At 32.5% G+C, this 15,672-nt stretch overlaps 1 protein-coding gene across 13 annotated transcripts in view; it reads right to left on the bottom strand.

Moving 5' to 3' along the window:
- The window catches only part of LOC128228060 (sodium/calcium exchanger 2-like), a 64,373-nt gene that overhangs the window by 8,456 nt on the left and 40,245 nt on the right, over window positions 1-15,672 (bottom strand). For 12 of the 13 annotated variants that reach the window (XM_052939106.1, XM_052939118.1, XM_052939113.1 and 9 more), the window contains 7 exons: window positions 14,033-14,163; window positions 12,743-12,842; window positions 10,989-11,042; window positions 4,472-4,514; window positions 3,516-3,653; window positions 1,980-2,142; window positions 78-201 (listed from right to left, as the gene is read on the bottom strand). In XM_052939106.1, coding sequence (XP_052795066.1) covers window positions 78-201; window positions 1,980-2,142; window positions 3,516-3,653; window positions 4,472-4,514; window positions 10,989-11,042; window positions 12,743-12,842; window positions 14,033-14,163 — 753 coding nt within the window. The remainder of the gene's footprint in view (window positions 1-77; window positions 202-1,979; window positions 2,143-3,515; window positions 3,654-4,471; window positions 4,515-10,988; window positions 11,043-12,742; window positions 12,843-14,032; window positions 14,164-15,672) is intronic. The other variant, XM_052939117.1, reaches the window with a different exon arrangement.

The following is a 15,672-nucleotide window of genomic DNA, read 5'->3' as shown; positions in this document are numbered from 1 at the left end:
TTTGGCTACTGGGCTTGTTTCTGTAGTTTTTCATGTAAATATTTCTATGAATTCCCCCCCCCCAAAAAAAATCTTACATTGTATGGTACTCTATTTTGACATTGCCATCAAAACCATGCTCTCGGGTGACTTTGGTATTGAGTTTTCCTGCACTTAGGTCAGCCATACAGTGATCCTGTTCAAACTGAAATTCCCCAGGTTCTGAAAGTAAAGTTTAAAAAAAAGATAGAAAGATAGAAAACATATAAACAGACAACAAAAAATACGCTTAAAACTATACAAATTTAACACTTTAAAGACTGAGTTAGGATTCCAAAACTTTCATCAAGTTAAGAACATAATTTATGTAAGTGAAATGCATGCATGAAGCCATGCTTTGTTGAGATATGGTTGTGTGATATTTAATTGCATTTTAAAATATCTAGTGTACAAAAAATCTTTTCTGAACACTTTTTTGCAGAAAAGTACAATTTACTTAACAGTTAATTGCTTAACTCATATTAATTGCAATGACTTCCTCAAAGTTGCTTATGTATAAACCTACACTAGGTAATTTTGACTGTGAAAATGGTTTATATATATATATATATATATATATATATATATATATATATATATATATATATATATGTTTACTAATTTGATACTTGAAAAAGGTAAAACTCTGTTAAGATAATATTTATATGTTTTGCATATTTTGAATAAGTGAATGTCAAAGCACAGATTTACACATTTAGGCTTACATATGGGTGAAGTTTTACAAATACCCACACCTAGTTTACTACAAACATAAGGTGGAGCACAAAAATAACCAATAGTATTTTAAAAATGTTTTGGAAAAAATGCAATAGCATTTTAACGAAATCAGGAAAATATATATATCTTGGGAACAGTAGAAAATAAATTGTGTCAGGAGAGTTAAAGACATTTTGTCTTTGCCAAAATTCCATAAAATGTAACTGAAAACTAGATTGACAAACCATAATGTTACTGAAATTGGCTATGTGCGCATGGATTGTTCTGAGTTACAGACTTAAAACTCCAATAGTCAATTATGAAAAACATTTTGAAACTGCCACTAAAAAGAACAGTAAAGATAAGCATAAGGTAGGTAAATAACATACATAAAGCTGCCTGTGACAAAAATATGAAATAATTTGGATATATAAAAAAAAGTGAATTTGAAATCATGAAAATATCCTTTTCAATAAAGAGCCTGATTTCAGTGACATAGGCCTTGTCTAAAATAACATTTCAACTACTGAACTATTTCTAGGTGTACCAATTTACATTACCTTTACTACCTGTAACAATTAAAAAGACATATATGAGACATAGTTCACAACCAATGTGTATTTAGACACCACACCAACTAAAAGATGCACTATTATGTATTAATTTCAAAGATATGTGTTAGTCAAGTGTTGCCCACTTAGTTGTAATTGGACCTCTTTTTGTGCAAAGGAACAGCTGTACCCACTTCATTCCATAAGTGTAACAAAACTAAACTGAAGTATTCTAGTTTTTAGTTAATGATACTTGCATCTTATACAATGGCGATTTTTTGAATTAAAAGTAAAAGTACTAAAGTTTGAATTTGTTCTACAGAACATTAAATGTACGGTAGTCAAATCTTAGAACATGTTACATTAAGACATTAATGGCATTTCTCTTTGTAAAGTAATGGAGATTTTGTAATTGATATGATTTTTTAATACAATGTGCGGGGTAGCAAGGATGAAAGAAAGTCACATAGAATCACACTTTGGATATCATTTCATGCCAAAATACCAATGACAAAAGGGTTATTTCTGGAAAATGTGCAAGGTTCAAAATCTACCATGGACATACTTTCCATTTGTTACATAAACATTGCTATACCAAAACTCTCAAACATCAGAAAATGTTAGTTTCTGGAAGTTTCACAACAACGTTCAAAAAGAGCAGGCTAAATTGCTTTAAAGACAGTGGTCAGTTACCATCATCATCCACAATCGTGACTGTGGCAACACTTGGGTCACCAATGCCTGCTCCTCCGGTTGGGTTTTTCAAGACGATGTAGAATGTCACATCATTTTCAAACTGGTTGTCATTTATGATGGGGACTGATATTGTCTTCTTGTACTCTGACTCTTTAAAAACCTTTAACAGACAATATTTTGAAATACATTCTTGTTATAATCAAAGCAATAAGTTCATAAAAAAGGGAATAAGCAAAATTTTCAATGCTCAAATAAGTATGGTAAGGTAACATTTGAGGCCAGTTGATTTCAAAGATATACAATTACTATCAAATAAAAAAACAGTTTTAAATTTTAAACATTAAAACAATGAATGGCAGTATTTAAAAACCTTTACCAAATTCTAGCACTAAAAGATACATGACTGTTCCTTAGCAACCATTCAACAAGTATATCCTCGACTAACCATGATTCGCGGATGTAAGGAATAAATAAAAAATAATAAAGTTGAGCAAAACAATGAAATAATTTAACTACTTTTGTCAGACATGCCATTTATTTATCCATATTTCCACAAGTATTTAAGAACAAACGGTCAAAAGATCACGTAAATAATGTCAACAGAGTACAGACACTGAAACTAGGCCGCCATCTTGATTCTAGTACCTTGATTCGCGAGCTCTGACGTAATCTAGGTCAGCACGTTTTAATTAGGCCAACACTATTTTGATCAATTGTTTTTTGAGAAAAACAGTCAAACATATCTTTTAAAATGTTAATTTCAAAATTTCAACTTGTAATAAAAGATTTACAGTATTTTGTAAACATAAAACATTAAATCATGTCAAATTACTCGTAGTGGGGGAAAGTATAATTTAACCCAAAGATAAAACTGTCTCTTTAAGTGTATTTTCAGGAACACTAAACATTCTAGATGAGGACATAAGTGCCTTCCTCTCTGATCATTTTGTACATAAGCATGTTTAAGGGCAGATGGAAATAAATTATGTACTGCTTTATCACTGCTTAGGGATGCACCTAAAACAGAAATTAACACTCACTAATTTCTTTATTTTGACACTAAGACTATGGGTCATGAAAACACATATTATAAGTTTGTTTTGCCTTCCTACAAGAATTTAGGTCACATGACCGTCATTGATAAAATGTATACAAAGCAGACGAAATAACCAGCGAATTTTTAAGGATGTTATGTGGCAAATATGATTGGTTTCTATGGCAATTAATTTGGGATTAGTAAAACTACGTTGTTTGCAGTGTTAACCATTGTTTCAAGTGAATTTATCTGTTTTAAAGATATTTTATCGTGAGTTGGAAAGCATCTACTCTTGTAAATAGTTTGTAGTAAAAATGACGTCATAGCTTTGCAGATACGTGCATTTCACGTGATAACCAGGTAAAAACAAAGATGGCCGCGAATCAAGGTTGGTCGCGATTTTAGGGACTAGGACGATACAAATAAAAAATAAAGTCTCTTTTTTATCAAGCCTTTCATCACCCCTAGCGTATACAAGGTTCTATTAAGTTTAGTACCAGAGAGTCACCGATGAATCTGAAGTCTTTTCCAGCCCTTGCCGAGGCCTCCCGTGTTTCATACTCGATGCTCACAATTCCAGGTACGGCGTCCAAGTTTGGAAGCACTTTCCCGTTTCCTAACCCTGCATTCCCATTCTGTAAAAATAATGAAGCACATTATTAAAATATATAAAACTCTAAATATGCATCAGCAATTAAAGGGCATGTAATACTATTAGATAATATTATCATAATTATAAGAAGCAAACATACAATTATTTAAATTCATCATCAATAACATTGTGCATTATTATATAAAAAAATGATATGGAACACAAATTGTGAGAAAAATCAATGTTTATCAAATAATTTCATAATCATCATTCAACTGCATCACCAAAATTGTACATACAAAAAGTGTTTGATATATATTAAATTTATAAGATGCATTTACATATATAATGTTACTGAAATGCAATCATCAACTATAAGAGTCATATTATAAATAATTACATGCATTACCAATTATAAAAAGAATACTATACATAATTGATATACACCAATAATACGATGCATACTTATTCAAAATTGCATATAAAAAGCAGTTTTCTTATATCAATTTGCTGAAACATGTTTGTGTTCTTGGACATGCAAGTTGGAAATTAACTATTACTCAGAGAAAACAAACAGATATCAGTATACTAAACAAAAATTCAATGTTTTTTGTTTTTATTCGTTAATTATTCAGTTAGGTTTCAATTGTTTGCACAGTTTGTGGTATGAATATTTAAAAACATGTGAATAAAAATTAGTTAATTTTTCTTTGGATCCATAAGCATCTGGATCACTTTCGACAATTTGTATATATTATTAAGTAAAAAAGTATGCTTATACCAATATCTGCTTTAACATTTTTCTGAGATATTAATATCAACAACAAATTAAGTAAACAGAACATAATAAAAACAACTTACAGGAACATTTTTGGATGTTGCAGCATTTGCTGCTCCAGCTTGCCTGTAAGAATAAAGACAAAAATCAGTAATATCCCTTTGGAATTGAATATCCTTTTGGAAATCGGGTAAATATTAATCAAAACTATGCTATGGCATAACCATGCTTATAAGACTGTGAAAAAGTCTAGCAAATAATGAAAGCCGAATGATTGTTTCTCCTACTCAGTTGTAAATACTTGTTTCTAAAAAACAACAGTGCTTAACAAACAACTTTTGTTTCATATAGAAGTTGCATGCATGTTCAAAGGGGAAATAGTATTTCTTGTAGTGGTGTTAATAGCATAACAACTGATGCTGTTAAGGCCACTCCAAAAGTATCAAAATGAGGTAAAGAGACATAGGAAGGAAAATTGTTTGAACAGTGCATTCCCTTGATAATACAACAATGTTTCTTGTTATAGGTAAACACAACAGAATTGCTTTATTTAACGGTTATTAACAATATATAAACAAGCCAAAACCATCTCCATATTTTGGTCATTGTCAGAATAAGGTTAAAAAAGGCAAATTTTTACCAAGAAAATATGACAAATTCCCCTGAAAGACTTGTAACATATTTTCATGATGACCTACGCTACCTCTCATAATGTTTGGAATATCAATCTGAAACATTTAAATGAGCAAAGTATATACATGGAAAGTATAAGCCCCTGCAGTGGATGTCAACTGGGCCTAAGCATTCTGCAGTTATTGATTAGAAGCTAAAGGTCACTACACCTTTGACCCACTGATCTACAAAATAAACAGGGTTCGTTTGCTGGTCATTTCCAACCTGACAACAAAGTTTATGGTCTCTCTACCTACATGTAAGGTTCTTCAGTTATTGATCAGAAACATATTTAAAGCTTAAGGTCACCATAACCTTGCACTTTGAACCACTGACCTCAAAATCAAATGGATTCATGTGTTGGTTATCAACCTTCCCACCAAGTTTGAGGTCTATGAGCCTAAGCATACTTAAGTTTTTGATTAGATACAGTTTTTAGATCGAGGTCACCACTACCTTGCCTTTGACCCACTGTCCTTAAAATCATTTGGGTTCAGCTGCTGCTCACTACCAACCTACCTACCCAGTTTGAGGTTTCTCAGCCGAAGGATTCTTCAGTTATTTTTTTAATATAGAAACAGATTATCAGCTCGAGGTAAAAACGACCTTTAACCCAAAGACCTTTGAACAGACAGACAGACGGTCTTATTACTTTATAAATATAGGATCTATCACAAATGACATATTAAAAGCACTATCTTATTCACCCATTTCGGAAAATTTGTTAGTAAGGGTGCCTTTGACCAGGTGATTATATATTGCCTGGATAAGTTGAATGAAATTGTGTACTGTTTGATGATGAGGATGAGATTCTTTTTATTAAATGCTTTTTTTTCCAGTAAGGCCTAAAAAATAAATATGTCTGTTTCCTGTAACCCGACCGACCCTAATTTTTACGGCCGACCGCAATTTTTTTATGCCCCCAAATTCGAAAGTCAGATTTATAGCGATCTCTGGCCTGTGATGACAACGATAATTTCATTAATTTAGTAGTGTCCCAACTCGTCGCATAGTTACAAACGTTTCCGGTTTGGCAAGTTGAAACAATGACAGAAAGCTTAATGGCTGTGACATTAAACTGTAGGGCTTTCAATTGACCCGAGCTCCCAGGTTTTGACGCACAGAAATCATAAATGACCCAAAATTGATGCATCATACATTTGTAGTATATGTGTCAGTTTTGACCCGGGATATTTCGGTTTGAGAGTCGGTATCATCTGAAAGGAGCCTCAATGCATGATCTGAATGTTTGTTTAACCCGCAAGAGCAATTAACACCCGAAGTGACAAGTGATTATCGATCTGGAATCTTATCAGAAACCATGTCAATTAGCAGCACTCAAACTCAATGATGTAATGTTAACTCCGCCCATTATGCAAATTAACGGATACCTTCCGCTGACAGGGCTCTATATTAGAGTTAAATGGTTTAGTCATTGATTCTAGTCATTTATCATTCAAAGTATTGATTTATATGTTTTGTGGAGATTCTTGCCAGTTCTTGTTTTGACTGCATTTTATTTTATAATAGTTGTCATGTACATTTAATTGTAATACAACTTCATATAATACACAGTCTATTTTAAAATAGTTTGTGCAATAATATAATGTTTTATTACTAAAAAATGTATGCATTTTGAAAGTTTTGTTTAAAACATTTGCCCAAAATAAATTGTCTAAATGTTATTTGATTCACTTTTTCACTGGGTTTGCAAAGTGTAAATATGAACTGCTTCCCTGGTGAACAATACTGACAATGCTAAAAATTACACATAATGTTGCCACCGCTGGGAGTCGAGCCCATGGCTTGCCCTTCAAAAGGATGCATTCTACAACTGAAATACATGTACAACGGCTGTCAAGCAAACAGTTTTAGCTTATTTATGGCAGAAAGTTTGAATCTATATATCACACTGAATTCTTTTTAAAATAATTCACCTGAAATAAACATGAATATTGGATCATTCTGACATTTTAAAACATTAAAAAAAAAATCCCTACCTACCTACCCATCTTTTTTTCAGCATGTTACGGGAAACAGACAGATTTTTTTTAGGCCTAATAAAAAAAAAAAAAATCTACTTGTTTTACCTGCCCCGATGATACCAAATACCACAGACTTACAAAGCAATTCTGTAGCATGCATTGCAGAAATGTAGTACCCTAAATAGGTTAAAACATGATGATATCTTATCATTTTAAGTCAGATTATGACAAAAATTAATAATTAGATGATATAGAAAAAAAATCACAACATGACGATATCTAAAACTTTACTTCTAGCGAAATTTACTTTCTTTTTATTGTGGTGAAGTCACTCGGTTTAATGATGTCAAAATTTTATTATGCTCCCACTTTAAGGGCCTTCAACAGTGCAAAAGTGGACGGGAAAGGCCTAAAATTAAAATGTATCAAAAGTTTATGTTTTATAATGTTTTGAAGAACAAAGTTTTTCATGAGTACAAAATTCATCTTTTACGACATGTTTTGGGATAATTAAAAACACATGTTTTGGGGTAATAAGGAGTTGACCAAATTTTACAAAAGATGACTTTATCAGATTTTGGATCAAAAAAGCATTTGCCAAGTCAGTCTACAATATAAATATGTCTTCCGGTCCAAATGCCCCACAGACAGTATTTTCAAATTATCCATCATTCAATTTTCATACTGATCGATGTTTTACTTGCCGTACCTATATCGTATTATATCATGCATAGGACGCACTTTTTTACCACCAATTCTCGTCTTAAAAATTGCCTGCGTCCTTTCTATGCTATTAGAATTGCATCTGGGGGTTTTCCAAGTCCATTTCAGGTTGAAAATATCGGACGGGGGAAGAACGAGGTAATAGTAAGTATCTGTACTGCGTCACCGAAGAGAACAACTGACATACCTAGTTAAAATCACGCAAGTTAACACACGCAGAAATATATTGAATGTTTACTTTAAAATGATTTATTGAGAAATAAATTGAAAACAAAATATGATTGTTTACTTTTTTACAAATGGGACGCTACTCACAAAACCTCGATGTGAGTCAGCACTTTAACTGGATTGAGTTATAACGGCAACAGAAAATAGGGAAAGGAGGTAAATATCAATTAATCGTTGTTCATGATTTTAATGTTTCGATATTTTACAAAAAAATTTGTTGTATGTTACTGTTTTAAAAAATTAATAAAGGAATGTGCATAACGCAAAATAGCATTATTGTCACTATCAAATCTTTTCAAATGTGCGAAGGTGTGAAAAACACCCGCTGTCTGTCATTAGAAAAAACATCAATAGAACGAACTATTTCGATGGTAATACCATATGGTTGTTTGTTCGCACTTTACCCGTTGTGCCTTCCCCTGGCAAGGATAATTACCGACACGCATTAATTATGCCTGACATGCTTTAATCCGCGCAGCGACAAGCCTTATCAAAACAATCATCAGTTTAGACGATACACAGTTTTGCAACGGTTGACTGTCATTCAGAAGGCATGTCGAGACTATTGCAATGGTTGCAACGGTTGACTGTCAGTCAGAAGGCGTGTCGGGACTATTACAGCATTTGTATAAGTCTTATAATATGCGTGAATGTTCTCAAAATGTCAAGACTTATATCATTGTTGTGTACACTAAATTACCGAAATGCTAAATTACCGAAATACGACGATAATTATCGAAATACACAAGACAGTTATCGAAATATGCCTTGTATACAATTTTTTTATTTTTTTTTACTTCAATATTATGTTATAAATACTTTACCAACCTCAATTTTTTCGGCTCCGATTTTGACATTTTTCCGCTGAGTCCTATCTTATATATTAAGGGGTTTTACCCATTTTTTCAACGATTTTTTTGCCTGCGTCTTATCTATGCTAGCATCCTATACATGATATAATACGGTAGGTTGAATCATCAATATATTGGAAGACTTTTTTAGGGCAAGAGCTATTTTTGTAAGGTGATAAATACATACTAATAAAGGAACCTGACTGATGTTAAAATGACAAAATACTAAATATACAAATACCTAAACCATATTGATTCATTTACCGTTTCCTCGGCAAACACATGTTCAGCGATAGAAGTGAAAGATATAAACAACAAGACAATTTCAACCATTATAATATAATATTATAGTCATCATTTATTTGGAGGTCTATATGAAAATATATCACTCGTCTGGCTGTGCAAGAATTGAACGATAAGTTTCTCATATAGACCTCCATATAAACAATAACCTATACAGTCATAATGTTTAATACTCATAGAACATAATACTTCCATGCATAGTAATGCAAGAAGAAGATTTGCCCCAAAACTACACAAAATTTTATGAAAATAGTTATCTCTTTGAAATAGCAAGTATAAGTACCTTAGTTTAAAGAATTGAGTACCTTAGTTTAAAGATTGTTGGTATGCCAGCTCTTCCATAAAGCTTTAGTCATTCTGCAATTAGTTTTAATTCAGCAGAAAAGTTCTCATTAATATTACGATGTTTGTTCGCAAGTAAGCTTATGAACATGTATAATAAGAAATGAGTTTCTAACAAAAACCCAATTCCATTAAGGCTAACAATAAAATGTCTGTAATGTTACATATAGGGTAGAAACGAAACGACATCTTTAAAGTCATACACTACATAGATCCACTGCAAAATACCTCCCTAGAGACACTAATTACTAAGAACTGCTCCCAAGTCAGTATCCTCAAAGGTGATAAAATGGAGAGCTTAATTTAGTTATTTTTATATCTTGAAGCCAAGAAGAAATGGGATGCTGTAATTAACTTAAGAGTTAGAATGGCAGAACTATAATGTACCTGTGTGTTGTTGGTACAATGATGAAATGTGCACAAGAAGTGTGTAACAAAAATCAATACTCATATCCACGCCCTGTAAACAATCGCTCCACAACCAAAAAGAGAAAGCAAAACTAGTGAAAACCACTCTCTGGCCACAGCAGTCGTGCTGTTTTGGGTTTTTTGGACAAAAGTGAAGATGACCAACTTTTATTTCACTTTAAAAAAACAAACAAATGTTGTGGCATAGAATGCGCCAATTATCTTGGACAATAATAGTTTTGAATGTTCAGAATAATGTTGAATGTTTTTAGAAGGCATAAAATTGATATACAAGTATGTTGGTTTCTGGTCGCTAGCCCCTTAAACTTAGCCCCTTAAACTTAAATCAAGTTATTTCTATTTCAGTTCTTTTATGTTATGGTGTTTTTCAAGGGGGAGGGGGTTATTTTATATCCACCAAAATGCTATGAAGATGTTTAGAAATATGAAACTTGCAACTTAAATATGCACTCTCACAGATTTGCTGCTTTGACAACGTTTTTGGTCTTGGAATGAGCCAATTTTTGCAATTATATCTAACAATCAGTGATATAAGACTGCTGATAAAAGATCAAGATTGCATATATTCATATTTCCATCGAAACTTAGTGTTTTATGGCGAAATTTGTGACTAACGTTTTAAGAAAAATGCATAAAACAACAATTTTTGAACATAAATATGAAAACCTGCGGTCTGATATTTTGTCAGCAGTCTTATATGATTGGATAAAAATTTTTTTTAAAGTTATCAAAACATTAAATCTGTGAGAGTGCAGCTTAAACTTTAAGACTTCAAAATTTAGACAGACCAAAACATCAATTTATCAAAGAGTGAACATATCTCAAGGTTACCCAAAAGATTTAGGGCACTGCCTAAAATTTAGAGTAGGAAAACCGAAACCAGCATTTCTTTTGTAACTATCTGGAACATTGGAACTTGATTCAACTGTATCAGCTTCCATATATAGCAGGATCATGCAACAAAAAGGGGCTATCAAAATTTTAATCCAAAAATTGAGATGCACATTCAAAACAGACAGTGAGTGGGAAATACAACGTTAAGTGCTGAAAAAGTGAACATGTTTTACTCTGAATCCATCTTCCTTTCCTCAGGTCTATCTTTGTGATAGGATAGCCAAGTCCTGAAATGGTTTTTACCAATGATATCTGGGCTGTTTTGGCAATCAAATACAGATGACTGTGGAAACAGTGAAAATATATACTGTGCTTTCATATGAAGACACATTAACTTAGTCATTGTAATAAAGTGAAAATAAAAGTACTTATCAAAATTTGATTAGAAATACTGCAAATAAATTCCTTGTAACATTTTCTGAAACCTCAAGTTCTCCTCATAACATGGTAATTAATACAAACATTAAATAGCGGAGTTGAAATAATCTGCAATTAAATTGGCAATTATTTCCTTGACAACAGTAAAACAACATTATGACAAGTTTATAGACTTTTCTTATTTGTTCTCATTCAATGATAAAATATAATTTAAAATAGAGATCTCAGTATGATTTTAAATCATACAAGTTTTTGCAATGACATTAATAAGCACTATTATAAATTATGGGTTTCAAACTTTGAGGTAACTCTTAAGAATGGGGTTTAGAACTTTAGAAATAAAATGTCCTTCATTCATACCTTCCAGAAATAAATTTGCAGTACTCCCAGAATTTATGCAATGTGACCATGAGTGACAGCATTCATTAATTGCCAGTTGAACATTAAAGGTGTCCGAAAACAAGCAAATATGAGATTGAAATCCCCTGCCCAAATGATTCATTAGTAAAGAACCAAACATTTAAAGACTCCAAACACAACCAAGATTTATAGTAAGTATTTATGAATCTGAACAATTTCTTTACAGTATTGATAGATATTTGCTTCATAAAGTTTAAATCAGCTAAAACAAGAGTTATCTCTTCAAAAGGATGAATTCATGTATGATCATTGCATTAATTAAAGGGCCTTAACTCTGATGGTACTAGGACAACATATGAGTCATTAACACCGCCCTATGGTTGTACAAACACATTTCAAGTCTCATAAAATTCTTCCAATTACATCCTTCTGTCAATTAGTTATATATTATGGTTCCAAGAAGTCTAAGTTGATGGTTTTTTCATTCATTAAAGGGCAATAACTCTTGTGTTACTGACCAAATTTAAGTGAATCTTGCACATGCACCATCAACCGTCAATATATATTTCATGTAATTTTCTTCAATTTCTATCCAAATCATAGCTTTCACTAAAAGGTCAATAACTAGTGCAAAGCTGACCAGATCAGGACAAATTTTGCACATGTACACTCTTTACATATGGCTCATTTCTTTTTGTCAATAACTTTCAAGGCAATGCCTCTGGATATTTATTTTAGTTATTTTTCATTACTTAAAGGGCATTTTTTACTCATGTGTAACTGAAATAATCTAGGCATATATTGCGCGTGTACTTTGGTTATACACACATCAAAGAAGTTTCATTAATTTCTGTTAATGAGTAACATAAAATGGCAGCAGACAGACATATTTCAGCTATTTTTTATTAATTAAAGGCAATCACTCCTGTGTTCCAAATGACCCAATCAAGATGAATCTTGCACATGCAGCAGTGCACTATGGTTATACACATACTTGACATGAGTTTCATTAATATCTGTTGAGTGGTTACATAGTAATGGAACCTGTCGGACTGACAGAAAGATAGACGAACTGATGGATAGAAGCCAAATCTTTCAATGAGGGATAATAAACCGTCTTACACAAGTGATGCTAACACTCCTATTCACATATACAAAACAAAAAATGACATTAGATATATATACTTACGGAATATTTCTGTGGAAGAGGATGTCCACTTCAAGGAACCCAGCACTTTCCAGCACAGCATAGCGATCAGAGGAGAAAGTAAACTTTCCCAGCAAATCACCTGAACAATTTTTATGAGATTAAAGTTAAACCAAGTCATCTCATCTAAAAAAACAAAATATACTCACTAAAATTAATGAACAAAGCATTTAAGTGTTTTAAATAAAGCTTTCATAATACCCAAAGTCTTCAGCTTTAAAAATAGTTCCACAAAGACTCTTGCTATACTTAAGCTAGAAGACTTAACTCATTTTTTATGTCATGTTATAGTTATTTTTTCTTCATGGAGTATTAATGGATAAAAACTTATAGCACCAACTATAAGCAGGGTTCGAATTTAGACTCACATACTCGCAAAATGCGAGCGACATTTGCAAATTGCGAGTGACCTTTATTCAAGCTCGCGAAATTATGCGAGTGGCCTTTTCTAGACCACAAAATGTGAAAAGGAAAGTAGAATAAACATGAACTTAACTCTGCTGCGTACTAGAGTGTAAACAGCCTATAAGTGGCATGTTTACACTACCAGTATAAAAAAGACAGTACGGAGTCACGCTCTAGTAAGTTTTAAAAATATAACAAATACAGAAAATGCCTTTCCAGGTTGCTCCGAGGCGTGCATTATACAAAGTGACAAATTTAGCACATTCGCGCACTATATGTAAACCCCATCAACCTTTGAATATATTTCGCCCAACTGTCAAAGTGAATAGACTTCGTCGATCGATATATTTCATGGTCTAGAGCATCCTCGCTACCATTGCTTTTATTTATTTAAAATTTATAATGTTATTGTTTTTAATACTTATAGACTTCATGAAATCTGTACCGTGTTTGCCATATGGATATTACCGGCTGGCGAGGGCAAATATACAAAATGAACAATGTCTTGTAATCAAAAAGCGGCCAGCATCCGATTAGTGTTTCCGTACCCCCAAAAAAGAATAAGCCATCAGCAAGTTCTAGTAGTCGAGTTACTCAAGATTGATACGTTTAAATATTCATAATTTGTCTTAGGTGTAAATTTCTACTTAAGTTAGACACTGTTATAAGGTAATAAAGCAAATAATAAAATTGCAAGTTGATTTTTCATTTTGCGAGTTGCCTCAGAAAGCACTCGCAAAATTTTGCGAGTGCTCCTCAAAGTAAAATTCGAACCCTGCTATAAGGCAGTTTCCCAATCTGTATGCCAATACAGTCTGTAAAGGTGTTTCATAGACTTTCACTCTTACAACTCAGTTTGGAACCCACCTTCTGGAGCCTTGCCCTCCTGCTTGCGCTTCTCCAGAGTGATGGCTGTCTGTACAACATCTGCCATGGTTTTCTTGGGCACACCTCTGGGTTTCTGCCCTGTGAGTGACCGCACAACAGCATGGCGGAACCTGCAAACATGAACAAATTCTTTAGAATAGAATTAAACTAAGAATGACTGGATTTACTAAATCCCTGTTTTTCTCAGTCAATTGGTTATTGGTATATATCATGAAGTTGGCATACCATTTTTTATATTAGATCACTTGGTATGCCTTGATGTTTTAAGTCAAGAAAGTTGTGCTATAACATTTATAATTGGTAATTTTGGTATTATAACAAAGGAATGTTTTGACATAGTCATAGTATCTAAGTCTTTGCACAGAGCATATCTTTGTAGGATATGTAGCCTTTTTTCCAGCTAGAGGCTGACAGTGATTTACTATCAAAGTCTGGTGGTGATACTTAAGCTGCCACATCAATCATGTATGTATCTATCTATCTTAATCCCAAGAGCATATCTAAGATAGGGTGGGAAACAACGCTTTCTACAAGAACCCAAATGGAGCATTAAAAACAGTTACACAAAACATAGTTAACAAAGCCAAGAAATGAAATAGGCTTTGAGGTCTTTCTATGCTAAACTAAAGTGAAGTGAATATGGACAAATCGTTATGACAACTTAAGCTTTACTGATCAGTGTCTTGGTTAACAAAATGAGAGGCTCAGCTTTAAGAAAAATGAAGAAAATGATTATTTTCCTGTCATTTGGAAAAAAAGGAGGAAATATTTAAATTATGATGGAACATTAACATGAATCAATATCAAATCCACTTGTAAAATAACATTTGTTTAAGAAGTTGATGGAGAAGAATTCTGATTTTTCTTCTTACAGATTGTTTTTGCTGGTTACTTATCACTTTTTTTAAGACGTTTTTTTATAAGCTAGAGTTCTGGAACTCAATTTTTTATGTGCAAGAACAAGTGGAGAACTTTTGACGTAATTACCGATGCATCATGAAAATGAAGTTACTTTGCATGTTTATTTATAATGACATTTATCTATAATGACGTTTAACTTTGCACATTCATTTATCTATAATAATGTTTACCTTTGCATGTTTATCTATAATGAAGTTGAATTAGTGTGTTTATCTATAATGATGTTAACCTTTGTGTGTTTATCTATAATGACTTTTAACTTTGCACATTTATCTTTAATGACGTTTAACTTTGTACAATTATCTATTTTAATGTTCAATGGAAATGTCTGAGACATTCTGCAATCCAGTTAAAATAGTCCCACACACCCAATATCAACAGTTCAGAATTTCTTAGTATGCAAGGGGCCTTAGATCTGACAATATTCAGCATGAATTACATACCTTGTCAAAAAAAGCTTATCACTACTGTGAGCAAGTCAAGAGGTTTGAACTTAATATCTTGAACAGTTTTTAAGATATTAACAAAACAATAAAAATTGTCATTACATCTAAGTATACAAAGTTAAATAAATTTTCGCAGGGGATGGTATTATTAATGTGAGCAAGTAAAGAAAATATGAACCATAACCATGTTGTGACTGTTCAGATAACACAATTGTGGAGTACATTTTAAAGAATGAATTTTGAGATTATACC

Source organism: Mya arenaria, chromosome 3 (genome assembly GCF_026914265.1).
Source record: "Mya arenaria isolate MELC-2E11 chromosome 3, ASM2691426v1".
Classification (NCBI taxonomy): domain Eukaryota; kingdom Metazoa; phylum Mollusca; class Bivalvia; order Myida; family Myidae; genus Mya; species Mya arenaria.
The sequence above is the reverse complement of the archived record's forward strand: the minus strand, read 5'-3'. Positions and strand labels throughout refer to the sequence as shown.